Below are 22,467 nucleotides of genomic sequence, written 5' to 3' on the forward strand. Positions count from 1 at the left end.
GTAATTATTTCAATATAGATTAATTCGTCATAAATAACTATTTATTATGTGCTCAAAAATTAAAACAATAAATTAATAATTTTATATGGTAATTTTAATGCGCACAGATAAAATGGTGCACGACAGCTTTTCATTTTTGCCCTAGTATTCAAAGAGCAAGTAAGTATTATTTCAATATAAAAATAATGATTTACTACAATAACAATACATATAAATTTACATATTTGCTTGCATTGTTATTATAACGGTTGTAAATTGGTTTGCTTATACAAATCCAAATTCAATACTCAATGCGAAATGTTTTTGCTATGGCAACACTGATATGCGACAACGACTTTCCAACTCCAAGTCTTCAGAAATGACGGGCGGCGGTTGGTTCTATTGGTTGTGTTATATGGTTCATTATAAATTTGTGATAAAGGCTATCGAAAAATTATGAAAAACACTGAGAAAGTAAATATGTCGTGATAACGTATGGTGAATCATACGCGTACGCATGCACCTTGTCTGCCACTTCGTATTTTATTACTTCAGTGTTATGATCGCATCATAGCGCACGGTTCTAGACACTCGAAACCAGTCGATATTATGTGGCCCGAACGTGAGAACGACATAAGAGTTTTACAATTATGATGCCTATGGTGTATACAGTGTATGGTTTTGCTATATTTTTTATGATTGCGTGGATTTGTTTGTGGTTAATTCATATAATGGCTCTGTCATATTCGAAGTGGAAATTGCACCGGACTGTGGACCGGTCGCCACCGGAACAACCATATCTCGGAGTTTCTATCTTGAAGCCTCTCACCGGAGTCGATCCTAACTTGTTTTCAAACCTGGAAACGTATTTTACGTTAGACTACCCGACCTACGAGTTGCTCTTTTGTGTGGAAAACGAGCACGACCCAGCTGTGATGCTCGTAAACAGTCTAATGCAGAAGTTTCCTCAAGTGGATGCAAGATTATTCGTAGGTGGATTGTGTGTTGGTGTGAATCCTAAAATTAATAACATGCAGCCGGCGTACTTGGCGGCAAAGTATCCGTTAATATTAGTGAGTGATTCCGGTATCCGCATGCGAGAGGACACATTACTGGACATGGTCCAGCATATGAAGGAAGATGTTGCGATTGTACATCAATTGCCGTTTGTTTGTGATGCCGACGGTTTCGCGGCTGTGTACGAGAAGGTGTACTTCGGCACAGCGCAGGCGCGTATGTATCTCGGCGCCGACTTTCTCGGTATCAATTGTCACGTTGGTATGTCGTCGCTGGTACGAAGATGCGCACTGGAGGAAGCCGGTGGCCTAGCAGCATTCGGCGAGTATTTGGCCGAAGATTATTTTATGGCCAAGGCTGTTGTATCTCGAGGGTGGCGTATGCGTGTAGCATCGTTGCCGGCACAGCAAAATAGTGGCGCGAAATCGGTGGGTGCGCTTCAAGCGCGTCTCAAGCGCTGGGCGCGATTACGTATAGCGATGGTGCCGACGACAGCTCTACTAGAACCGCTGAGTGAGTGTCTCCCCCTCGGCGCTGGCGCCGCATGGGCTGCAGGAGAGCTCTTCGGTGCGGAGCCTCTACCCTTCTTCTTAGTGCATGTGCTAGTGTGGTTCTTATCGGACTGGTTAATGTTGCGTTCAGTGCAAAATGGCTCGCCTCCTATTACGAAAGTTGAGTTTCTGCTCGGGTGGGTGTGGAGCGAGTGCTGCGCGCCATTCGTGCTGGCTGCGGCACTGCTTAACCCTGAGATATCGTGGCGGACTCGCAGTTATCGACTGGACTGGGGCGGCCGCGCCCATGAGCTCAAACCAAAACTTAAATTTTGAGCCCCATACCCTCCCTTATTGAAAGCTTTAATTTGATGTACGTAGTTTATGTTACATTATGTATGTTGAATGAGTACATTTTCAGAGTCCCTGAATTTGATTGAATGTTTATAATTATTATATTAGTATTAAGTTTTTGATTTTAATTAATATTTATAATTTTGAAATGAATGGTGGATACTTGTTATTCTTGTTTTAGAGTTTTGTATGTTTATAGATTAAAATAATTGTCAGCTGTTGCATAATTATTTTCTGGTAGTTAATTGCCAATAATGATCTGCCATATTCAGTTTAAATTTCATGTATATATTAAATTAATAAATGAGCGAAAAAGGTAACTGGTATGTGTAGGCACTGTGATTCATTCGCTTATCAATAATGAATAGCGAAGATTCCTCACTCTGCTCACTTGAATTTTTAGAGTGAATCATTTTTTGTAACGCTGACCTGCTTTTGCAGTAAGTACAAGTTTTATTGATCAAGAACAAAAGGCCGACATTCTCATCACAAATATGTATAAAACTGTATTTTAATCATTGCTTATTTTAAAACAAAAGTACATTCTATATAAAGGACAAAACAAACTTGTATTCATTGTTAATTTATTCGCCTTTCAAAAATTACATTACCAATGTTACTAAGTAATTAAAAAACAACTGCAATTCTAAATATGAGTGAACAGGGTTTATCTCTCTAATAATATTTTTTAATACTATCCAAGTTTTTGAATTTTATTTTTTCTGTACCTTTGGACTAGGAGTGTTAAAAGAAATAATTATCTGTGCACATTGGAAATGGGACCAAAAAGGTTGAATTATATTTTAATGGTAAAAAAATATTATAAAAGACAGTATTAATTTCTCATGTGATTATTCTTTTTTTTTTGTTTCAATGAACGGTATTGAGAGAAAAGACTGTATTTTCTAATGTAGCTGTGTCCAAAGGTACTTAATTTTGTTGTGATTATATTAAGAAGTTTTATTCTTTTATTTTTTGAAGGTCTTTACTGTGCCATGATTACTTGCTTCGGTTCTATGTATGCATGCATATTATTCCTTGTGCATAACTTCACTTTGGGCTCTAAATTCACAGGATATGAAATAGGGCATAACCAACTAAATTTTATAATGCATTTACTTCAACAATACAACAATACAGGCATAATGTATAAAATATGATATTTAAACTATTTTGAGTCTTTGTTTCATAGTTGAAGATATATTATACTGAAATTTTAAAGCTGACTTTTCACTATGATGTATAATATAAAGTAATACTACACAGTTTAATTTTATATAGAATAGTATACAAATAAGTTCGAATATATAATATAGTCCAGTCCATGTATAACACATATTTTATTGCTTTATGTTATATTAAGCTTATCAAACCCACCCTTTCATGCCCGCATTAGTCTTGCTTGTTATCTGACAGAGCATTGTATATATTGCTGGTTTTACGGATCAAATATATTATCTCTTAGTGTCTTAGTGGAAATGCCAATCATATGTGATGTAATTTATATCTAGGTTGTAATGTATATTATATTTGTTAGTGAAAAGCCAGCTTATGTAGACATCATAAAGGTATGCAGTCAACTCATATTACTCATTTGTGGTAATTTTAAATTGGTAACCTTGCGACTCGCCTTCTGTCTAATAATTTACATACATAACATATGAACTGGATTTTCCTGTCAAATCTGTCTAGCCCTCAACGAATTGAAGTGTCATAACTAATTTCTGAAAGAATTTTAGTTGTATGTTTGAAATACAAATTAATTAAATATAGTCAAAGAATTTCATTCATCGCTATTATTTATTTTAAAAAATACTAATGATTTTATATGTCCCAGTCAACTGGTTCAATTAGCCTTTAATTAACAGCTTAGCCACTTTACTAAGCACCTTATTAATAGAATAAGTGCTTTCGTGAAAGTAATGTTTGTTATCAAGAATTTCGATCTTCCTGAGCGTTTTACAGGTACTGCTGTAGGACCGACTAGGTCACATAGATTTAGAGAGTTTATAATAGAGTCGTTATTTATTCACTCAATTAAAAAAACAAAAAACAAATGAGGGTCTCAAGCAAATTAACCTATTCTATGAACGGAAGATGTATTGGCCGAAGGCATTCGGATGATTTAGGCCGCTGGTTGAACGGCGTCGCTTAACAAATGGCTAAGTTTCGTTTTAATTTATTATTTCTGTTATTTAATTGAATAATTCTGGCTAATTAAGCTAGTTGCCTGCGACATACACTAAGTATTGCCAAACTCGTAAATGGACGCGAAACGAACTATTCCTAAAGTTCAGAGTACATAGTAATATTAGATAATTTTATGTTAACATATCAAACGCCTAATCGAAATTAAACGATGATTTAATGTGTTGACGAGGGTAATAAATATCTATTTGATGAACCTTTCAGAAGGTAGCTGGTCAATCTTTTAGATTAGGTCGATTTTAGTTGATATATACATATAAGCATTCCTTTTATTTTTTGATTGACCTTGGGTTCTAAGTTTCCAAGTCTCTGAAATTCCGTAACGACGACCTCGCACGTAAAACCTTATCTCTTATATAATCAGCGGTAATCTAAAATTTGATTCTAAGTTTCCAGTTATCATTTTATGACTATCTGATTTGTTTTAACATAATTTTGTTGAATGGATATGTTCAATCATGATAAGTAATTTAAAAATAAATTATTTGAAACATTATACTAAATAGGTGACAGGAAAAGATGGTTGATTTTAATAGTTTGCTCTTACACTAATGTACATATTAAATTGAATATATTGGAGATATTTGTAACAAGTTTTACTTATAGATTTCGAAACTGACAAAGTAGAAAGTGACGGAATCAACAAAAACTAAAAAGTACAACCGTTTCGACAGAAGTTACGCGAACTGTAAACGAAAGAACTATGAAAAATTTAATTTCAGTAAGTGTAAAATACAATTGCTAAAATGTTATTAGATATGAAATATATAATTTTAAAAAAGATCATGTGGACTGTTACGATTTACGCCCCGTCTGCGGAAAATTCTCCTAAAACAATTCACCGAATCACAATTTTTCACATGTCAACTCATTAACTGAGCAAATTTTACGGAGGATAACCGAACTCTCTGTTATACGAAAAGCATCGCCGGTCCTTACTTATAAATGTTTTTCGGATCGGATCGGATATCAGACGTAATTGGCGACGCTAAAACCTGGCCAGAAATCATACGGCCAATATTTTGAAATCGTAATTTCAACGATTATAAAATCATAAATACAAAAAAAAACTACAAACAAATTTGAAAAACGAAATATATAAAAAATATAAAACAAATTTAAATACTAAAAAATAGTCCTCGTTCGTTGACTCCGGGTGCGGCTAAAAGCGGAAATTTATTAATTTGTATTCTTTGTATTAGTATAAAAACATTTATAAGTAAGGATCGTCGATGCATTTTGTGTTACAGAGAGTTCGGTTATCCTTGCGGATTGAAGACTCCGTAAAATTTGCTCAGTTAATGAGTTGACATGCACAAATTGTGAAATGAGTTGACATGCAAAAATTGTGATTCGGTGAATTGTTCTCGGTGAATTGTTTTCGGAGAATTTCCGGCAAATCTATCAATAGACATTAATTATGATTTTAATTCAATTTGTTAACGAGATGTATTAATAACACAGGGTTTGGGGCGAACTACAGTCATAGTCATAGTCGTAGTCTACTAACTAACTACACTAAAAATAAATTCCTAGTTTTTATACATTTTCGGAAAGCTAAGTAAACGATTATGTTTAAATATTGAAAAATATCCAGTGTTTAATCGTTTTTATAAATCAGAAGAAAAAAATTTATATTAATTTATACTTTTTTTTAAATACATTTTTGAAGTTGCAATTTTGACTTATTTTGAAAAAATCTAAAAAACGTGATAATTCAAAAATGGTTCACTTTTGCATCATGCATATGGGGGTTAAAATTATCGCAAATAATCAACCCTATCACCTCCTAACGGGAATACGTCGAATTACCAATAACCCTGTATAAACATAACGGTATGTAAAAACAAAACACTTTAAAAAGGACTCGTTTGATATACGTATAATTAGTTTATAATATAAATTTATGATTACATAAAATGACATTTTATCGCTAGACACGTTTTGTTCTTAAAACTTCATGTTATTAAAAATTGAAATAAATTTCAACGAACAAATATATTTCATTTGTTTTTCTTTCTGCTAAACTGATGTAATAGTGTTGTAATACCGATATATACAACTATCGATAACAAATAATTGACACCTCGCTATTGTTAGAGCAAAACGTCGTGTCTAAAAAAAAAACTTTAAACTATAAAATCTTTGTTAATAATATAACGACTCACGGCTAACGGCATTATTTAAAAAATAGTTTAGCGCTCGTGATTTCTCTTCTGTCATCATTTATTTGACCCCCTAAACAATAGTAAGAGGTAATTCCGTTAATCATCATTTACAATGGAATGACATTAGAAATATGGAAATTATATTTACTAATTTAAAAAAAAATATTTTTATCAGATTTTATGATCTGCTATGGATCTGATTAAAACTATAATTTAAAATACGGCTTTTGCACTAACAATAACGTTTGTATGTTAGCGCGTGTTAGGCAAAAAAATAATTTGACATTTAAACTTTAAAATAGACATACATATTTCGATTTTGATAAAAAAATATATATTATGAAAGGCGATTCGGACTATTATCTAAAAGTGTTTAAGGTCTAACTATCAACCAAGGAGTATATCACCATTGGCTGTCAACAAAAAATAATTGACAGTTCTCAAACCTTTACGAACATTATTGCGTATTTTACCTACTGACACTAAACTAAAATTATTAAATAAAAAAAATTAATTACAAAGGTTTTTTTAAAAAGAAAAATAAAAGCCCACCAAAAATTTTCCTTGGTTAACTTGTGTATGTTACGCGCGCTTAAAACTATCCTGTGACTTTAAAAAATTCTGAGCCTTGCTAGTATTATATAAATAACCAGTATATGCCTGAATACAGATCAATACTCAAATGTATAATAAAAAAAATAGTACCTTAAAATTATTTCGCTTGTTTTTGGGGCCATATTACATGTTTATTTAAATAGAATTGGTACATTGATAAATTAACCGTCTTATGTATTTTGATATAATATTTTGTTGTAATCAGAGCCGGCTTCTGCTATTCAGGGCATCTTCCTTGTTATACCAATTACCCTGTAGCTGACGGACTCTCACGAGACAAGTTTAGCCCGTACCCAGATGGCTAAGGCTTTTCAGGAAGAGCTCCTATTCTAGCTATCCAGGAGCTCCAGATTTTAAATATATATTTTTAATAGGTTTTATTAGGCGGCGAAAGAGATAATAATTAATAATGATCGCATTTTCTTGTAAATATGTAAAGTTGTTTATTTTGAAATTCATTACGAACAAACAAATTATAAGGGTTAGGGACAAAACACCGACACCTTGAAGTCGAAACAAACAGCTCAGCTCAGCTGAGTGATTTTTTTGTCTAATTTCTCGATTGCTTACCTTTTAAGTCCGTATAAGCATAGCCATAGCGCCTTGATCGCTCGCATCAAAGCCAGCTCTGATTACAATTGTTTTATTGTTTATATCATTTTCATAGTTCTGGGGGAAATTCTACTGACAAAGTAGTACTTTTATCGTAAATCGTTGCCGTTTTTTTTTCATATTATTTAAATTAATTATTCAGTTTTTTTAATTCACAATTAGCTTTGGTTTTGACCTTGTGATATACGGTAACACCGTATTCTGTTAGATACAGAATAGTCGAAGATTGTAATAGAATCGGGAACGTATTATCAACGATATAATAAGTAGAATTGACCCCCTGGTACCGTTTACAATTGTACGTATTCTATTAAAATATGCATAACATCACATGCGGATCGAATATAGAATTGATGTAGAATTTGTGTATTGTACCTGATAACGGCGACTTTTAATAAAAATATCAGTATGTTTGGAATTTATTTGTGTATTATCTCCTTACCTATATATAGACTGTAAGTTATTTATCGGATTTTAATTGTCGAGTAAAAAAATTTTTTTTTTCTATATTATTTAAAATATTTATTTGGCTATGAGTTTTATATGTCATCGTCTCGTTTTGAAGAGCTCCAGCCGTAGATGTGACATCTACAGCTTTTCTTTCTTGAGGTTCTTGATGGCGTTTTACTAAATTTTTACGAATTAACAAAGAATTGCTTTTGAAAAAAGTTACTGGCCGGTTAGAGAGCGGCGCTATGGGTGTATAAGAAAAAAATTAAAAATGTAAACAAAATGAAAGTAAATCGACAAACTCCAATACAAAATGAATCATTGATATTAAAAAAAAACATTTTGGCGCCAAATGTAGATGACTGACTTGCAGTTTACAATGAAATGAAATGAAAACAAAACCTGTCATAGGTTTCGAAATTCCTAAAAATATTTTGAATAAACGCGAAGTTTCGCGGGAGACCCGTCGTCACAATAGATGTATCAAAAACTTCCGTACTGAGTACATTAATTATTCAAGTAGGTAATTAAAAATCAATGGCTGCCGTTGATATTATCAACTGCATCGTACACAAAACTGTTTATATATTGATTTTGATTTTATATATATATTGATAATATTTTTTACAATAATTCATATCGATTTGAAAGGAACTAAGTTTTTTATATTTTTTTCACACTAAGCCTCTATATTCTTGAATTCTTGATTATGTATTAATATTCCATATACCGAGCCGAGATGGCTCAGTGGTTTAAACATGTGAATCTCAACGATTGCAGGTGCAAAGACAAGAGCCATTAAATTTTAATGTGCTTACTTAGCTTTTTTAATCCACGGATCGGTGGTGAATGAAACTGGCATGTGTCGGATAAAAGTCTGCCACTGGTGACCAATTATTGGTGCTGCCTGGTGGAATATGCGCCGAGCATTTAAAGGACACTTAATGACTGTTACTTTACTATTTAAATGTATTTAATATTTTTAGGGCATGGCATAGACCTTACATACAACCCTCTAACATACTATCTAATATATATATACAAATATATAATAAATACTGATGTAATAACACAGAAAATTACTACGTTTTTTAATTAATTGGATATTAATAACAATTTCCTGCGATATTATCTACGATGAATGTGCAGACACGCAAATTAGGCATTTCGAATAGTTATAGATAAATAGTTTTAATATGACTTAATGCATTTAACCTTGAAATAACTTGCGTTTGAAATAAAACTCAGTTAGATACCATTTTTAAACCTTGTATACATATAAACTATACATTTAAATACTTATATATTTATTTATTTTAGAAATTCAGATGAATAGACGTGCCCCTTTTAGTCTTGGTGAATTTGATTATAAAATATTAATGCCCCATTTAGAACACATTGAACTCAACTCCAGTTCGAAATCCGGGTAACACTGTATTTTCAATCATTTGATTTATGTTTTAAATTTATGTTTATAATTCAATTCGTGCTCGTCGGTAATATGTGATGAAATTGCATGTGTGTGCCACATGTGAGTTCAACACGCACTGGAGCGGCATAGTTGGAATAAAAGCCAGACCTACTCAAATTCAATTCAACACCAGTGGAACATTTTCAGACCACTTTATTTTTAATACTCCTCTTAAAATTGGAATAGCATCACAATGTATGGGAGTACTGTCGTACGGTACTAAGGTACACCCACGAAAATATACTGTTAAGTCGTAGATTAACTGGTGATTAGGTGCAGTCCTTAAATGATTAGGAAATTTTATAATAATTTATAATTACTACGCTTATGTATTATACAAAATAGGTATAAGATTTTAAAAGGAAAATTCATTTGTAAATCGTCAGCATTCCAAGTGATAAATAATAAATATAAGTATTATTTATTATTTGGAATGTTGCGTATTTTTAAGTAAATGTTAGTGCTTAAAATTAAAAAAGATATTTGTCCTGTTCTGATGGATATTTAGATAAGTATTAAAAATTAATACGCTCGTTATTGCCACGTTTATGTTCCGCGATTAAATTTTGCGTAATTAAAGTTATTACTTTACAACAAAAAAAAATTGCAATGCAACGTATGGCGGGACAGAAGCTCGTAGTAAATAATAAAAGCAAAGTGGTAATTGAGAATGAGATAAAAATCATAGAATGTTTTATTTTTACAATGTTCCAAAAATCAAAGCATCTTTTTTCAAGTATGCTTTTACAAGCGCTTTTGAATAGTAATTTTCAGATTTGTATGAAATGTAAAGCTACCATCGGTTCGCAATGTAAATACTACCGAGAAAAACCCACAACAAATTCAGTAGTTGCTTTTTTCTAACATTTCAAGTACAAAGTTATGACAGTTAAATAAATAAAATCAAATTTATGTATTATATCCTGCCTGAAAGTCAACATGTAGCTCCACGCTTTTAAATCATCTATACAATTTTGTGTTGAGTAATGTGAATTATTTATTCATGTTCTTTTTTAACAACCGAATTTTTTAAATTAAATTAGTTTTTTTTTTAAATTATCACCTGTCAATTTTAAATTAAGATGGTTATTTTTATTACTATAAGTATTTGAAACGGGATATTTACTATGTTTTTTATTTTTTTTGGTGGAGCTCGATATTTCCACATTATCTACGAATGTCTTGTTCACGAGATTCTTAGATTCACATAAAAATAAAAAACATGGTTAATATCCCGTTTTAAATACCTACTAATAGTATCAACTGTCAAAGTTAAAAGTGTTTGTAGATTTTTTTATCAACTCCTCGTGTAAAATTATCTCGACTAATGTACGATATTAAAAAAAAAAACATTGATAAGGTTGATAAAAAAAAATGTATATTATTTAACAGATTTTATTTATGAGCCCGTGCGTTAGTAAGGCAATCCTATTATTTACTATTATATCAATTAACATAATATCTTAAAATGTCAAAATGAAAATCTTGGTCATAATCAAATAACAGAACACTCATTAATTTAAAATGAAGCAGCTTTACGAATTGGAAACTGTCATAAATAGCCCTGACTTAGGCTTCAGGTTATAAAAATACAATTGTATCAGCCATTTTCAAAATTATTTATGTTTATAATGGAGCCATGTAAGGGACGAGTGTTTGTACAGAAAGTGCGTCATTTTTTAGATTAGATACTTGCAAGTAACGTTGTATATATAGTCAGTATTCAGGCGGTTTTATCGTCGCGCCCAATGAGTAATAAAAGGCACCAAGCAAACCAAGTTACCCAAACTCAATTCAGAAAAGTTAAATCATCCAGAAATGCCAACGGGAAATCCGACCGAGCACGTAGTTAGTTATAGTTTTCCTCAACACATAACTAAAAATGGGTGGGTTTTTTCAGTTCCGACTTCAAATATTTTCAGCTTTTAATTGTATTATGTTCAACGAGTATATTTTTTTATTTTTTAATTTATATGTCTAGATAGACTGTCAAAGCCGAAAACTCGTCGAAAAAATACACGCACCATAGTTAAGCAGTATGACGTATGGCGAGTGTAGCACACACGTAGCTGTGACGCACACAAAGATAATAAAGTTAGCTTGTTTTAGTTCATTTGTAGTGCGACACTTTATAATGTAATATATAAATAAACATTTTTTTTCACATTTTCTTCAAAAACAAACTGATTTTTTTTTTAATTTTATGATGATATGACGGATTTAATGTTTTTTACTAAGAACAACACACACATGCCAAAAATATAAATTTAATTGATAAGCATAATAATAAAATAAATATGAATACATTCTAAGAAACTGGCCCACACTTCTGGTAATCCTCAAGCTGACTCAAAGACTGAGGCTTGCGGTTCAGAAAGGCAATAATGCAAGTGTCCTAGATATAATGCCACAGGACAGGACAATCTTGCGGATGGCGTATTTTTTTTTAATTTCATTGTATTATATCCGTTTATTAGTAATAAGCTTTATTTAATTTAGTTTAGACTATTATTATTTTCCTTGCATATTTTTTAAATTTATGTTTGTTATAATTAAATAGGCTATAAAAAAAGGCAAAGTGTTAGTAAATCTAAAGTATTCATCTAAATGGCAAAAATAATCCTGCACGTTAATTATATTACGACTAAAACAGCTTTTTACTACTCGCTTCTATGACTAAATTTAAAATGCAAAAATATTTAAAAGTATATTAAATAACTGATTTAAAAATCCAAAGATAATGCACTAAGCCGTAAAAAATAACTCCATTTGATTTTTTTATTAAAATGTTGTAAATGTATCAAAACTTTTTGAAGTCGATGCCAAGCGCAATTATTAGAAGTTTATAATATATTTTTAACTGTTATTGGTGTTATTATTGCCAACAAATATGTACTTGTTAAAAATTAAAATTGATAACATGATGATATCATTGCGGTCGTATACAATAGTCACCGCAAACGTATTAAAATATATTGTGAAAGTTGTGTTGCTTTTAGTATTGCACTATATTAGCTCTGCCCTGCGGTTTCATCTCCGCTTTAACAAACATATTTCAGATCATTTCATACTGTTTAACTATACGATACAATTTGACAGATCGCTTGACAGTTATGGTTACCGATTTAGAGCAACTACAAATAAATATGTATAGACTAAAAATCAATAAAATAATCATACTAATAATCGTATCTGATTAGCACGAGTAATTACACGTATTAATTAATAAAACTTACATGATCTATAATATAGTTAAATAATATAGATAAAATTTAAATAACGTTAATTTTGAATTACGTTACGAAAATTACGTTACAAAACTGTTACTGATATTATTTACACAGTTATATTATATGGACAGTGAGTTTATGTAGTGTGACGTAAGTGTCATATATGTACTGGCTATATGAATGGACACATAAACTAAAAAAAATGCATTTTGAATATATTTTAATAAATCAGGATCCTTTGTTTTTGTTGCATAGTTGAAAAAACTACACAACCATATACATAAAACTAAACTAGAACATGAAGTGCTTTTCGAAGATGGTTTTAATATACAACATACGGTTAGGCAGGAGAACATCTGCCGACAGCTTAGCTCGTATTCAATAAATTGTTATATTGTTCACTTGTAATGTCTAACAGTATGTACTAACAGTTGGTGATGCCGAATACTACTATGATTAATGCAATGAAATTTCGTTTTTTTTTTAAACCAATGCTTAATGAATGAATGTATTGTGGTCTCTTAATCTTACGTGTTGTTAACTACAAACTTGAGAGTTAGTTTTATCTCTAACAAATAGTAAATACCCATAAGTTTTCTCTCAAATGCGCTCTTTTACTTCGGAAAACTCACAAGTAGCTTAAATGGGAATTTATAAGCTTTATAAGATTAGAACTACACATACGATGTAGGTTTTAATTTTGTAATTGTAAGTTACGTATAGTTTTGTATTATATTTCCAAAGAGAATACGATACTTGTTTGTAGATATCTATAACCGGAAATCAACACAAATTCTTCCGAATCATTTTGCCTAATATTTAAAACCGGAAAAACCGTTGGTCAATAATTTGAAGAACAACCGTTTTTTTTATGTTAAACTTTTTTAACCAACTGTCATAGATCGAATTTTATCATAATCTTTAATAACCTCGAAAAGTTTGCATTACTTATCATGAAAAGTCAATATTTAGCTTAATACGACATTAGTATCTCCTATGTTTATTTTCACGTGATCGTTACCGATATATACTGTTATTTAAACTAGCACAGTTATTCGACTTTTAATATCAATAAATATTTGTTTTTTTTTGTTTGTTTCGAAATATAAGGTAATTAATAAAAATATTAATGTTAATCATAATATTACAAATGCCAAGGCTGAACAGACATTAAATTGAAAAAAATAAGTCATTGTATTTAAATCCCCTACGCTTAATTCATGAAGCGACGTGAAATATTCATCTCAAGTTAATGTAATTATTTATTCGACAATTGTATAGCTGTTATGTAAAAACAAACCCGAAACTCACCGCAGAATACGTTTGTGAAATGACAGAATGTGATATGCTATTGAATGTAGCAATTTAATCAATAACATTTAAAGGACACACGCATCAGAATAGAGTATCGCCGTTTGTTTACAGAATTTTGTAAATGATACGATGTAAGTTGTTAGAGATTAACAAGGTTGATGCCAAAAAATATCTTAACATGACACGATTAGTCGTGTCTACTTCCGACGGGTAACTGATGAAAAATAAAAAGTAAGTTATGAGTTTTTATTTTTAGCGCATTTAAATAAAAAGTTGTTTTTAAAAATTTTTTTTTTTTACTTTTAGGTAATTATTTTTTTAGTAATTAAACTCGCGTTCGTTTTCTCAGTAAGTAATTTCATTTGTATATTGGTTTACAGTGATGTTACTTTATTTTTTGACTTATTTTCAGTAAGCCTTTCATTTGATACCCATATTGTAGGAATTAATTTAAAAAAAATATCCGCCATCTGGGTATTCCGCCATTCACGATTTAGAATGACGTCACACATTTAACCATGCATTGTCATCCAAACTGAACGTGTATACAAAACTTTAGCTCTCAATCGGTTGAAGATATCTGCTTCTAAATTTAGTTGCAAGATTTCTGCTTACTTTGTAAGTTAAATAAAAGCTTCTAAAAATTTGACGTTCGATTTGACAGATTGGTTAGGAGTTGTACGTTATTTATGTTTAAGTTTAAGTTTATACATGTCTACTCAATTCATAATAACTTTAATATATTCAAACGAATGACACATTGCATTTGCAAATTATCGAACGTATTTTATATACATTTGTGAAGTATCGAATTCGTGTTTATCCGAACCGTATAAAGTTACAATTTACAACGAAACCAAAAATTAGGTAGATAGCTTAAAAATAGTTGTTGCAAAATAGATAATAATATTTACATATAAATACTAGTTATCGGCCTACGGCTTCGTTCGCATTTTATTACCTAATTGTCAGATGATAGGCATAAAATGCCCTGTCCTTCCTTGCATTTCAAGCTTGCTTCATATCAAACTAAATCAAATTCGGTTTCGTGTCGTGGGCGTCGAAGAGCACAGACAAACAGAGTAATTTCGATTTTTTTTCGAAAATTTATAATATTAGTATAGATTATAATATAGGTATAAAATAAAAGATAGAAAGAATAATATGATGATAAATACTTTAGTTTGCCATTGTAGTGTAGCACAACCGCTCATAGGCATATTAACCAATGCGCCACTAACCTTGGGAACTAAAAGGTTATATCCTCAATCATCCTTACACTTTCTCAATCATCCTTCAAACCGGTACACAAAGAAACCTATAGCTTATTCCAATGGAAGTAGGAAAAAAGATAAACAAACTTAAATTTAAGTATTTGATACGATTTGCTAATAACTCAGCTTTATTGTGCACTACTAAGAGTTTATGATTGATATATCTATTGAACTTATTTCCACTTTAATTTTACTTCCAAAATTCCGATAACTCTTTCGACGACGTTCAAAACGCCATTTTATCGCAAATCCGTAGTGAATATCTGAGATTAATCAAGCTCTCAACAGTCAGTTTTCTGTCAAATGTTGTTTATTTTGCTTTTTTCTTCCTATGGTTGGAATAGTGTATAGTATTGCTGTTTGTTACAACAATATAATAGAGTATCTACCCAAACTGGCCTGCACAAAGCCCACCACCAATACTAAGTACCACCAAGTAAAGATCGCTAAATTTTCCGACTTATTTTCCGGTCGTTTTTTCAAGATTTCTTCAGATGAATTTAAAACAAAAATTGGAAAAACAAAGACTTGAATATGATATCTTTGATTGAGTCCTACGCCTTGTATCCACTGAGACATAATTCCATCGAGTTCATATAGTAACCTATACCTAATATTAAATTGTTACCAGATGCTATTGATTTAGATACAAAAGCATGTTCACAAGCATTGTATTGATATGTATTATTATTACATATATGGTCTTCTTTGTAGAACAATAAGTTCTATAATATGATCGTTCACACGAAACGACATAAGTATGACGTTTCATCTTGCTCGCGTTCAATAGATGGTATTGTGTTCGTATTCTATGAATTTTTTATTTACTTTGAGGTCACGCGTCACGCGGTTCGTATCTATTATAATATTTACAATCATTTTGTATTCGATATCATTAAATACATTATCGTTATATTTTTTAATTATTCGTTGCAACGAAATATGTAATGTTTGAATGATATCGACGCAATACTGTTTCATATGACGCCACGTGTCACTATGCTGGACGAAATTGCACGCGCCGTAAACGTATATATATTCTATATACCTATTTACTTCCGTAATGTAAATGTGTGTATATATTATATTATTTATTTTCATTGTAGTCTTAACAAAAGGTACTTAAACGTAATGTCCACAAATAAATTTCCGTTATATCGACTTAATACACGTAAACATTTACGGCAGTAACTTCATACGTTTTTAAGTATTTACAACTTTAATATAGTCATTTTAGAGTATATTAAATCAATTTGAAATATGGATTCTATCAAGAATACCCGGCAAGAAACCCAGCAGATACTATCTTACGTCATTTTCAAGACGTGTGTTATTTGTACAACTAAGTATTATTAATTTACAACCGTATTGTGATCATTATTAAGATATTGTCCTATTTATAATACTCATTAAACAATATACTAATTACTAATTATTATTACAAAGTCCTTTGTCGTATACTCTCAAATATAATACTCGAAGACAATGTGATTTTCCTCCTTTTCAATAATTATGTTCCTATCAATAACATACACGATTTATATGTGTAAACCATGTTACATATTAATATACGATGAAAATAATAATTCATGAAAAAAGATTGTTTTCGTAATGCCTAACTGAATAAAGTGTGAAATTATGACTATGACTATATTTACTCAATCGACGACGAATCATTCATTGATGGTTAGGACAGGCTTTTAATTTTAACAGGCGAAGGAGTAACACCTGTTGTTTTACATTTTTTTTTTATGATATCGGTAGGCGGACGAGCAAATGGGCCACCTGATGGTAAGTGGTAACCACCGCCCATAGACAATGGCGTTGTAAGAAATATTAATCATTCCTTACATCACCTATGCGCCACCAACGTTGGGAACTAAGATGTTACGTCCCTTGTGCCTGTAGTTACACTGGCTCACTCACCTTTCAAACCGGAACACAACAATAGTAAGTACTGCTGCTTGGCGGTAGAATATCTGATGAGTGGGTGGTACCTACCCAGACGGGCTTGCACAAAGCCCTACCACCAAGTAAGTCAAGTAAAAAAGGTCTTGAAAAATTACGATTTAAAAATGAACAAAGTATATTTTCATTATGATTGTAATAATAAATAAAATAAAAATAAAGTGGAAAAATATATAAATGTTTCCGGGGTAATATTAGAGAATATCTTGTTCCAGGAAAAAGCATTGTATCTGCGGAAACAAAGCTCGGTGTTACGACGCTAGTAGAAACTCGCTGTTTCATAATGTTTGACCTTTTAACCGTTGTTATACGTCACAGTATAACTCGAACTGCTCGTGCATACTTGTAGACCGTATCTATATGTACACGATGCGAAGTCACGAGAAAAAGTTGATAAATAAATAAATAAATAAATATTGGACAACATCACATACATTATTCTGATCCCAATGTAAGAAGCTAAAGCACTTATGTTATGGAAAATCAGAAGTAACGACGGTACCACGTACACCCAGACCCAAGACAACATAGAAAACTAATGAACTTTTTCTACATCAAGTATTAAGATATCTAAGTATTAAGTCTGGTATTTCTCACAGTATTTGATAGATATATTACTCGTATATATGTACATCCTGTTCGCGAATAACCTGTTTAAAACATATATACATCATTAATTTATACAGTAAGAAATGTTTTACTTTAAACGACGACTTAAAATATTGAAAAGTAATCAAATATTTTTTATTCTGTATGTAATCTTATATTCTCATTGATTTAATGTATATTACATGGATGTATAATTTTTTTGAATACCTCGGTTGGTTAATGGTCATGTTAGGCCGCAAATTCTGAGGTCTTGAACCCAACAACTTTTTTCTGATCTCGCTGGAAAAATACATTAAGCGTTTCTCCCACGTGGAAGTGGTATGTGAGACTCGCCGGTGGCCGATACACCAGAATACCCACTAAAAAACCAGCGGTACGCTTACCGATCGCTTTCGCATGCAACCGTGTCGCCCTGAAATTTGGGCCCAACCCTAGATCAGCGCAATAAAAAGTTACTACGCGAAATTCCCAGTAGTAGCCCGAAGTTTGTAAGTTCACAGAGTATACATTCTCTTGACATAACACATAAAACCGTTGGTCAGCGGCGTCCAAACTTTTTTCGGTTTTCAATTTGTCATCCAATCGGGTAATAAGAGCTGGGGCATCTAGGCTAGGAGGCTAGCAACTTATGTAAGTATGCGCCCACACTTGTCCACTTTAATATCCTGCGTAGTTACTAGTCCCTTGAGAATGGCTGACTTTGGCGTAATCAACACCATGAGACATGACACTTTTGTACGTTTACATACAAGGTGACGCGTAAACTATCGCCGTTATTATTGAATAATGTTATATATAAATAGGTATTTCATTAAAATCATATCCCTTATTAATAAATTAAGTTGTTAATTTTGTTATGAGAAATTTTTTTTAGACTTGGCACACACTTATAGTAAATCTGTATATATATTTATAGTTTGGTCAGACTGGCGAATGGGCCAAGTGATGGTGGTGGTCACCATCAGATAGGCATCGGCACTGTAAGAAATAACCATCTCTTACATCATTAATACACCACCAGACTTCGAACTAAGATGTTATCACTTATGTCCCTTGTGCCTGTAATTACACGGCTCACTCACACTTCAAACCGGAACACAACAATACTAAATATTGCTGTTTTGGCAAAAAAAAAACTAATTAATATGATATAATACGACACAGACAGTGATCTGTGGAGAACTTATAATTAACATAATATAAAAAAAAAGTGTTATCTAGCTGTTTTTTATAATCTGTGATTGTACCAAGACCTTGCTCAAAAACGTAACACAAGGCTACCACAACCTATACGTTATAAAAACTTTTCAATAATCTATCTGCTCGTGTAAGTAACAGATTTTCATTCGACATATAAATCTTAATCACAATGTTTCCCTTCTTCGCTCAGCCCGATGAATTGACGACACGACCTCCGTGATTGAGTAGTGTGTACACCGGTTTTCATGGGTACGACACTCCGAGGTATCGGGTTCGATTCTCGGCCGAGTCGATGTAGAAAAAGTTTCTTTAGTTTTCTATGTTGTCTTGGGTCTAGGTTTTTGTGGTACCGTCCTTACTTCTGATTTTCCACAACACAAGTGCTTTAGCTACTTACATTGCGATCAGAGTAATGTATGTGATGTTGTCCAATATTTATTTAAGACACTAATTGAGCACAGCTCGGTGATGCTTGCCTGGGCTTAAACTCGCCATCTACAGTTAAGTTTCATGTGGTCTAGCCTCTGTGCCATCTCGGATACGATACTTCTCTTATTTTAATTTTAGTTTATAATCAGCTACCCGTATCGCCTTCCCACGGACACAATAAGGGTCTATATAAAATTTTTAGATACAACATTAAAAAAAATCTTAATTGTTTCTGGCTAGTCAATCTAAGTGCTCAACTTTTCTTTCTATAATATTTATATATACATATAAACCTTTCACTTAATAACTTGGTGGTAAGTCTTTGTGCAAGCCCGTCTGGGTAGGTACCATCCACTCATCAGATATTCTACCGCCAAACAGCAGTACTCAGTATTGTTGTGTTCCGGTTTGAAGGGTGAGTGAGCCAGTGTGACTACAGGCACAAGGGACGTAACATATTAGTTCCCAGGGTTGGTGGCGTATTGGTGGTGTAAGGAATGGTTAATATTTCTTACACCGCCATTATCTATGGGCGGTGGTGACTACTTACCATCAGGTGGCCCATTTGCTCGTCCGCCTACCTATAACATACAAAAAAAAAACTTAAAACATTATGTTTTTTAATGAACCGCATTAAAATCCGTTGCACAGTTTTGCATACAGACAGCGGGTAGCGGTTTTGTTTTATACTATATAGAGATATTATTGTAAAGCATAGCTTATAATTATGTTAATTGGCGCTAATTAATGTTAGTTTAAAGTAAACAAAATAAACTAGTTTTTAATATTTACGTACTATTTTCTGTCTGTGGTGTCGCCTGCGCGAAAGGGAAGGAGGCGTATTATGTGTGCTATTTCAGAATATTGTCTATCTCTGTGCCAATTTTCATTCGGATAAGTTTAACCATTCATGCATGCAAAGGGAAATCTTATAATTTATATCTATACAAATAAATATAATTGAATATAGTATTAGAACAATATAAATTGTTAGCTTTTGGATTTTAATTGTGTTATAATAGAAATATGATAAGGGTAAATCCGCATGGCGCAGCTAGTTTATGCATTCAATTGGAACTGAATTTTCACTTACGATCTTTCGCATTGCAACAATTGCGATGGAAGTAACAGGAAAACCCAGCACACATCATTTTCTTAAGACAAAAAGGCCTTGCTATAAATATCTAATAAATAATGAAACATTACATAACCTTAAAAAAATTGAAATTCAATTACATTGATACTTCTTTCTATGTCTCATTAGGATTATCGGTATTCTAAATATACAACGAAACACAGACCTAAATACATACAGCCAAAAAAAATTTACAAGGTTAGAGTCCAATTAAAATGTTTATAGTCTTTGATGACTATAAAAATTTTAATTTAATTTTAAAATTGAAACTGAAATGCTGCCAGGAAATAACATGCAGGCACATGAAAAATAACATAAATCCAAATAATAGAAACACATAAAATCTACAGACATCACGTCTGTTGAGTTAAAAAAAAATAATATTTGAAAAAAGAAAGATATTTATTGCACAGTGTAGAACTATTTACTCAAAAAGAGGCGAGCGTTCACGTAAAATTATCGGCGTAGATTAGTACAAGAAGTCTTAGTGTAATGAGATGATTAACATAAGAGTAAAAAAATAAAAAAATAAAAATTAAATTATATTTGTAATAATTAAACGATAACTTAACGTGGAAGGCGTACCTTCGTGAGTATTATACTTAAATATTTTTAATAATAGACGTATAATTCATAATATCATAAGTATTTCGTGTCGCGCCAGTGCAAACCAGTTTGCGCAGACATACGTGCATATTCATTCTAACACTTCTTTCACGCAAAACCTATAAGCGTGATTTTTTCATTCATTGTATTATATGTATTTGTGATTATAATTTTCGACGTTTGTATAGGTATTACGTACGCACGCATACGATAATTTTTTTTCGTTATATGGTTGGTTTCAAACTATGCATAAACTGTAATTACACTAGCGAACATCTGAATCGATTTCTGAGAGTGGTGACCGCTTCAATGTTTTCACGTCACTGTGAAATCATAACATATGGCGTTATGCACTAGCAGAAATAAGTTCAATGTGGCTGTCAGTGGACGGTCTGACAGAAATAAAAAAGGCGCCAAACCAACTTTATTCCAAGACGATCTTCCACAGGTCCAAAATTGACCGGATGTTAATGATAAGATCACAATTAATTTCCTTCCTACCCATAGACGCTTGCGAGGATTGTCTTTATGGCAGTGATATAAGAAGCCAAAGATACAGGGGTCCACGCGAAGTACATTGACTACCTTTTGCCATTCTAATATGAAAAGGTCAATATAATTTACTAAATACATAAATTAAAAAATCTGTTATAAAATGCTATAAATAAGTAAATGCGTAGGAAACGCGTAGCTACAATTTAAAATGGCGAGTATTTTTATTTTATTTTAATACAGTTTGCAAAGGTCAGAAACCAGTCTATCTCGTGCGGATCACTGGTCGCACAAACCTGTTTTGAATTATTAACTATATAAAAGTTAGTCCTTTTTGCGACAGACATGATTTTTATATGATGTTCTGTTGGAATTTTAAGCCTGCGTTGAATTGTTAAAAGATTAATCATGCTATAAGTTAAAATTATTTAATAATAACAGATAATCTACAAATGTATTAAAGTACAATTGGTCAGCTAAATTACGACCTTGGTCTGTTAGTCTGAAATACGTTTTTAAAAAATAAACACATTACATACGTTTATATTATATATTATTGTTCTTTGTTCAGGGTCGTGAATAATAAAACTGATCTGTTTTAAAGTGTAATGAAAGTGGTTATAAAATTTTAAATTTAGACGTCTTTGTCTACGAATATTTAATTTCAATTACATTTATTAACTATAAGTTTCTGTAATGTACGTTTTTATTGCCGGAACTGGCAGTTAATAAAATAGTTTTTTAGTGTATTGACGTGTTGTATGTTTTTGATAATAATTTGGTAATGGCGACTATATTTTTGTTATTCAGAATTTAAGCTGTCCCTAAATCTATATACTATATAA

General features: G+C 31.8%; 1 protein-coding gene across 1 annotated transcript; it reads left to right on the forward strand.

Moving 5' to 3' along the window:
* The first annotated feature begins 334 nt into the window (after positions 1–334).
* On the forward strand, positions 335–3,627 carry Glct (Glucosylceramide synthase). Its single transcript, XM_026641923.2, has one exon. The coding sequence runs from the start codon at positions 630–632 to the stop codon at positions 1,821–1,823; it is 1,194 nt and encodes a 397-aa protein (XP_026497708.1). The 5' UTR covers positions 335–629; the 3' UTR covers positions 1,824–3,627.
* The last annotated feature ends 18,840 nt before the right edge of the window (positions 3,628–22,467 follow it).

The sequence above is a fragment of the Vanessa tameamea genome, chromosome 25 (genome assembly GCF_037043105.1).
Source record: "Vanessa tameamea isolate UH-Manoa-2023 chromosome 25, ilVanTame1 primary haplotype, whole genome shotgun sequence".
Lineage (NCBI taxonomy): Eukaryota > Metazoa > Arthropoda > Insecta > Lepidoptera > Nymphalidae > Vanessa > Vanessa tameamea.

Excerpts from the sequence above, each read along its gene's own strand:
- Glct (XM_026641923.2), top strand. The coding sequence starts at position 630 with ATGATGCCTATGGTGTATACAGTGTATGGTTTTGCTATATTTTTTATG.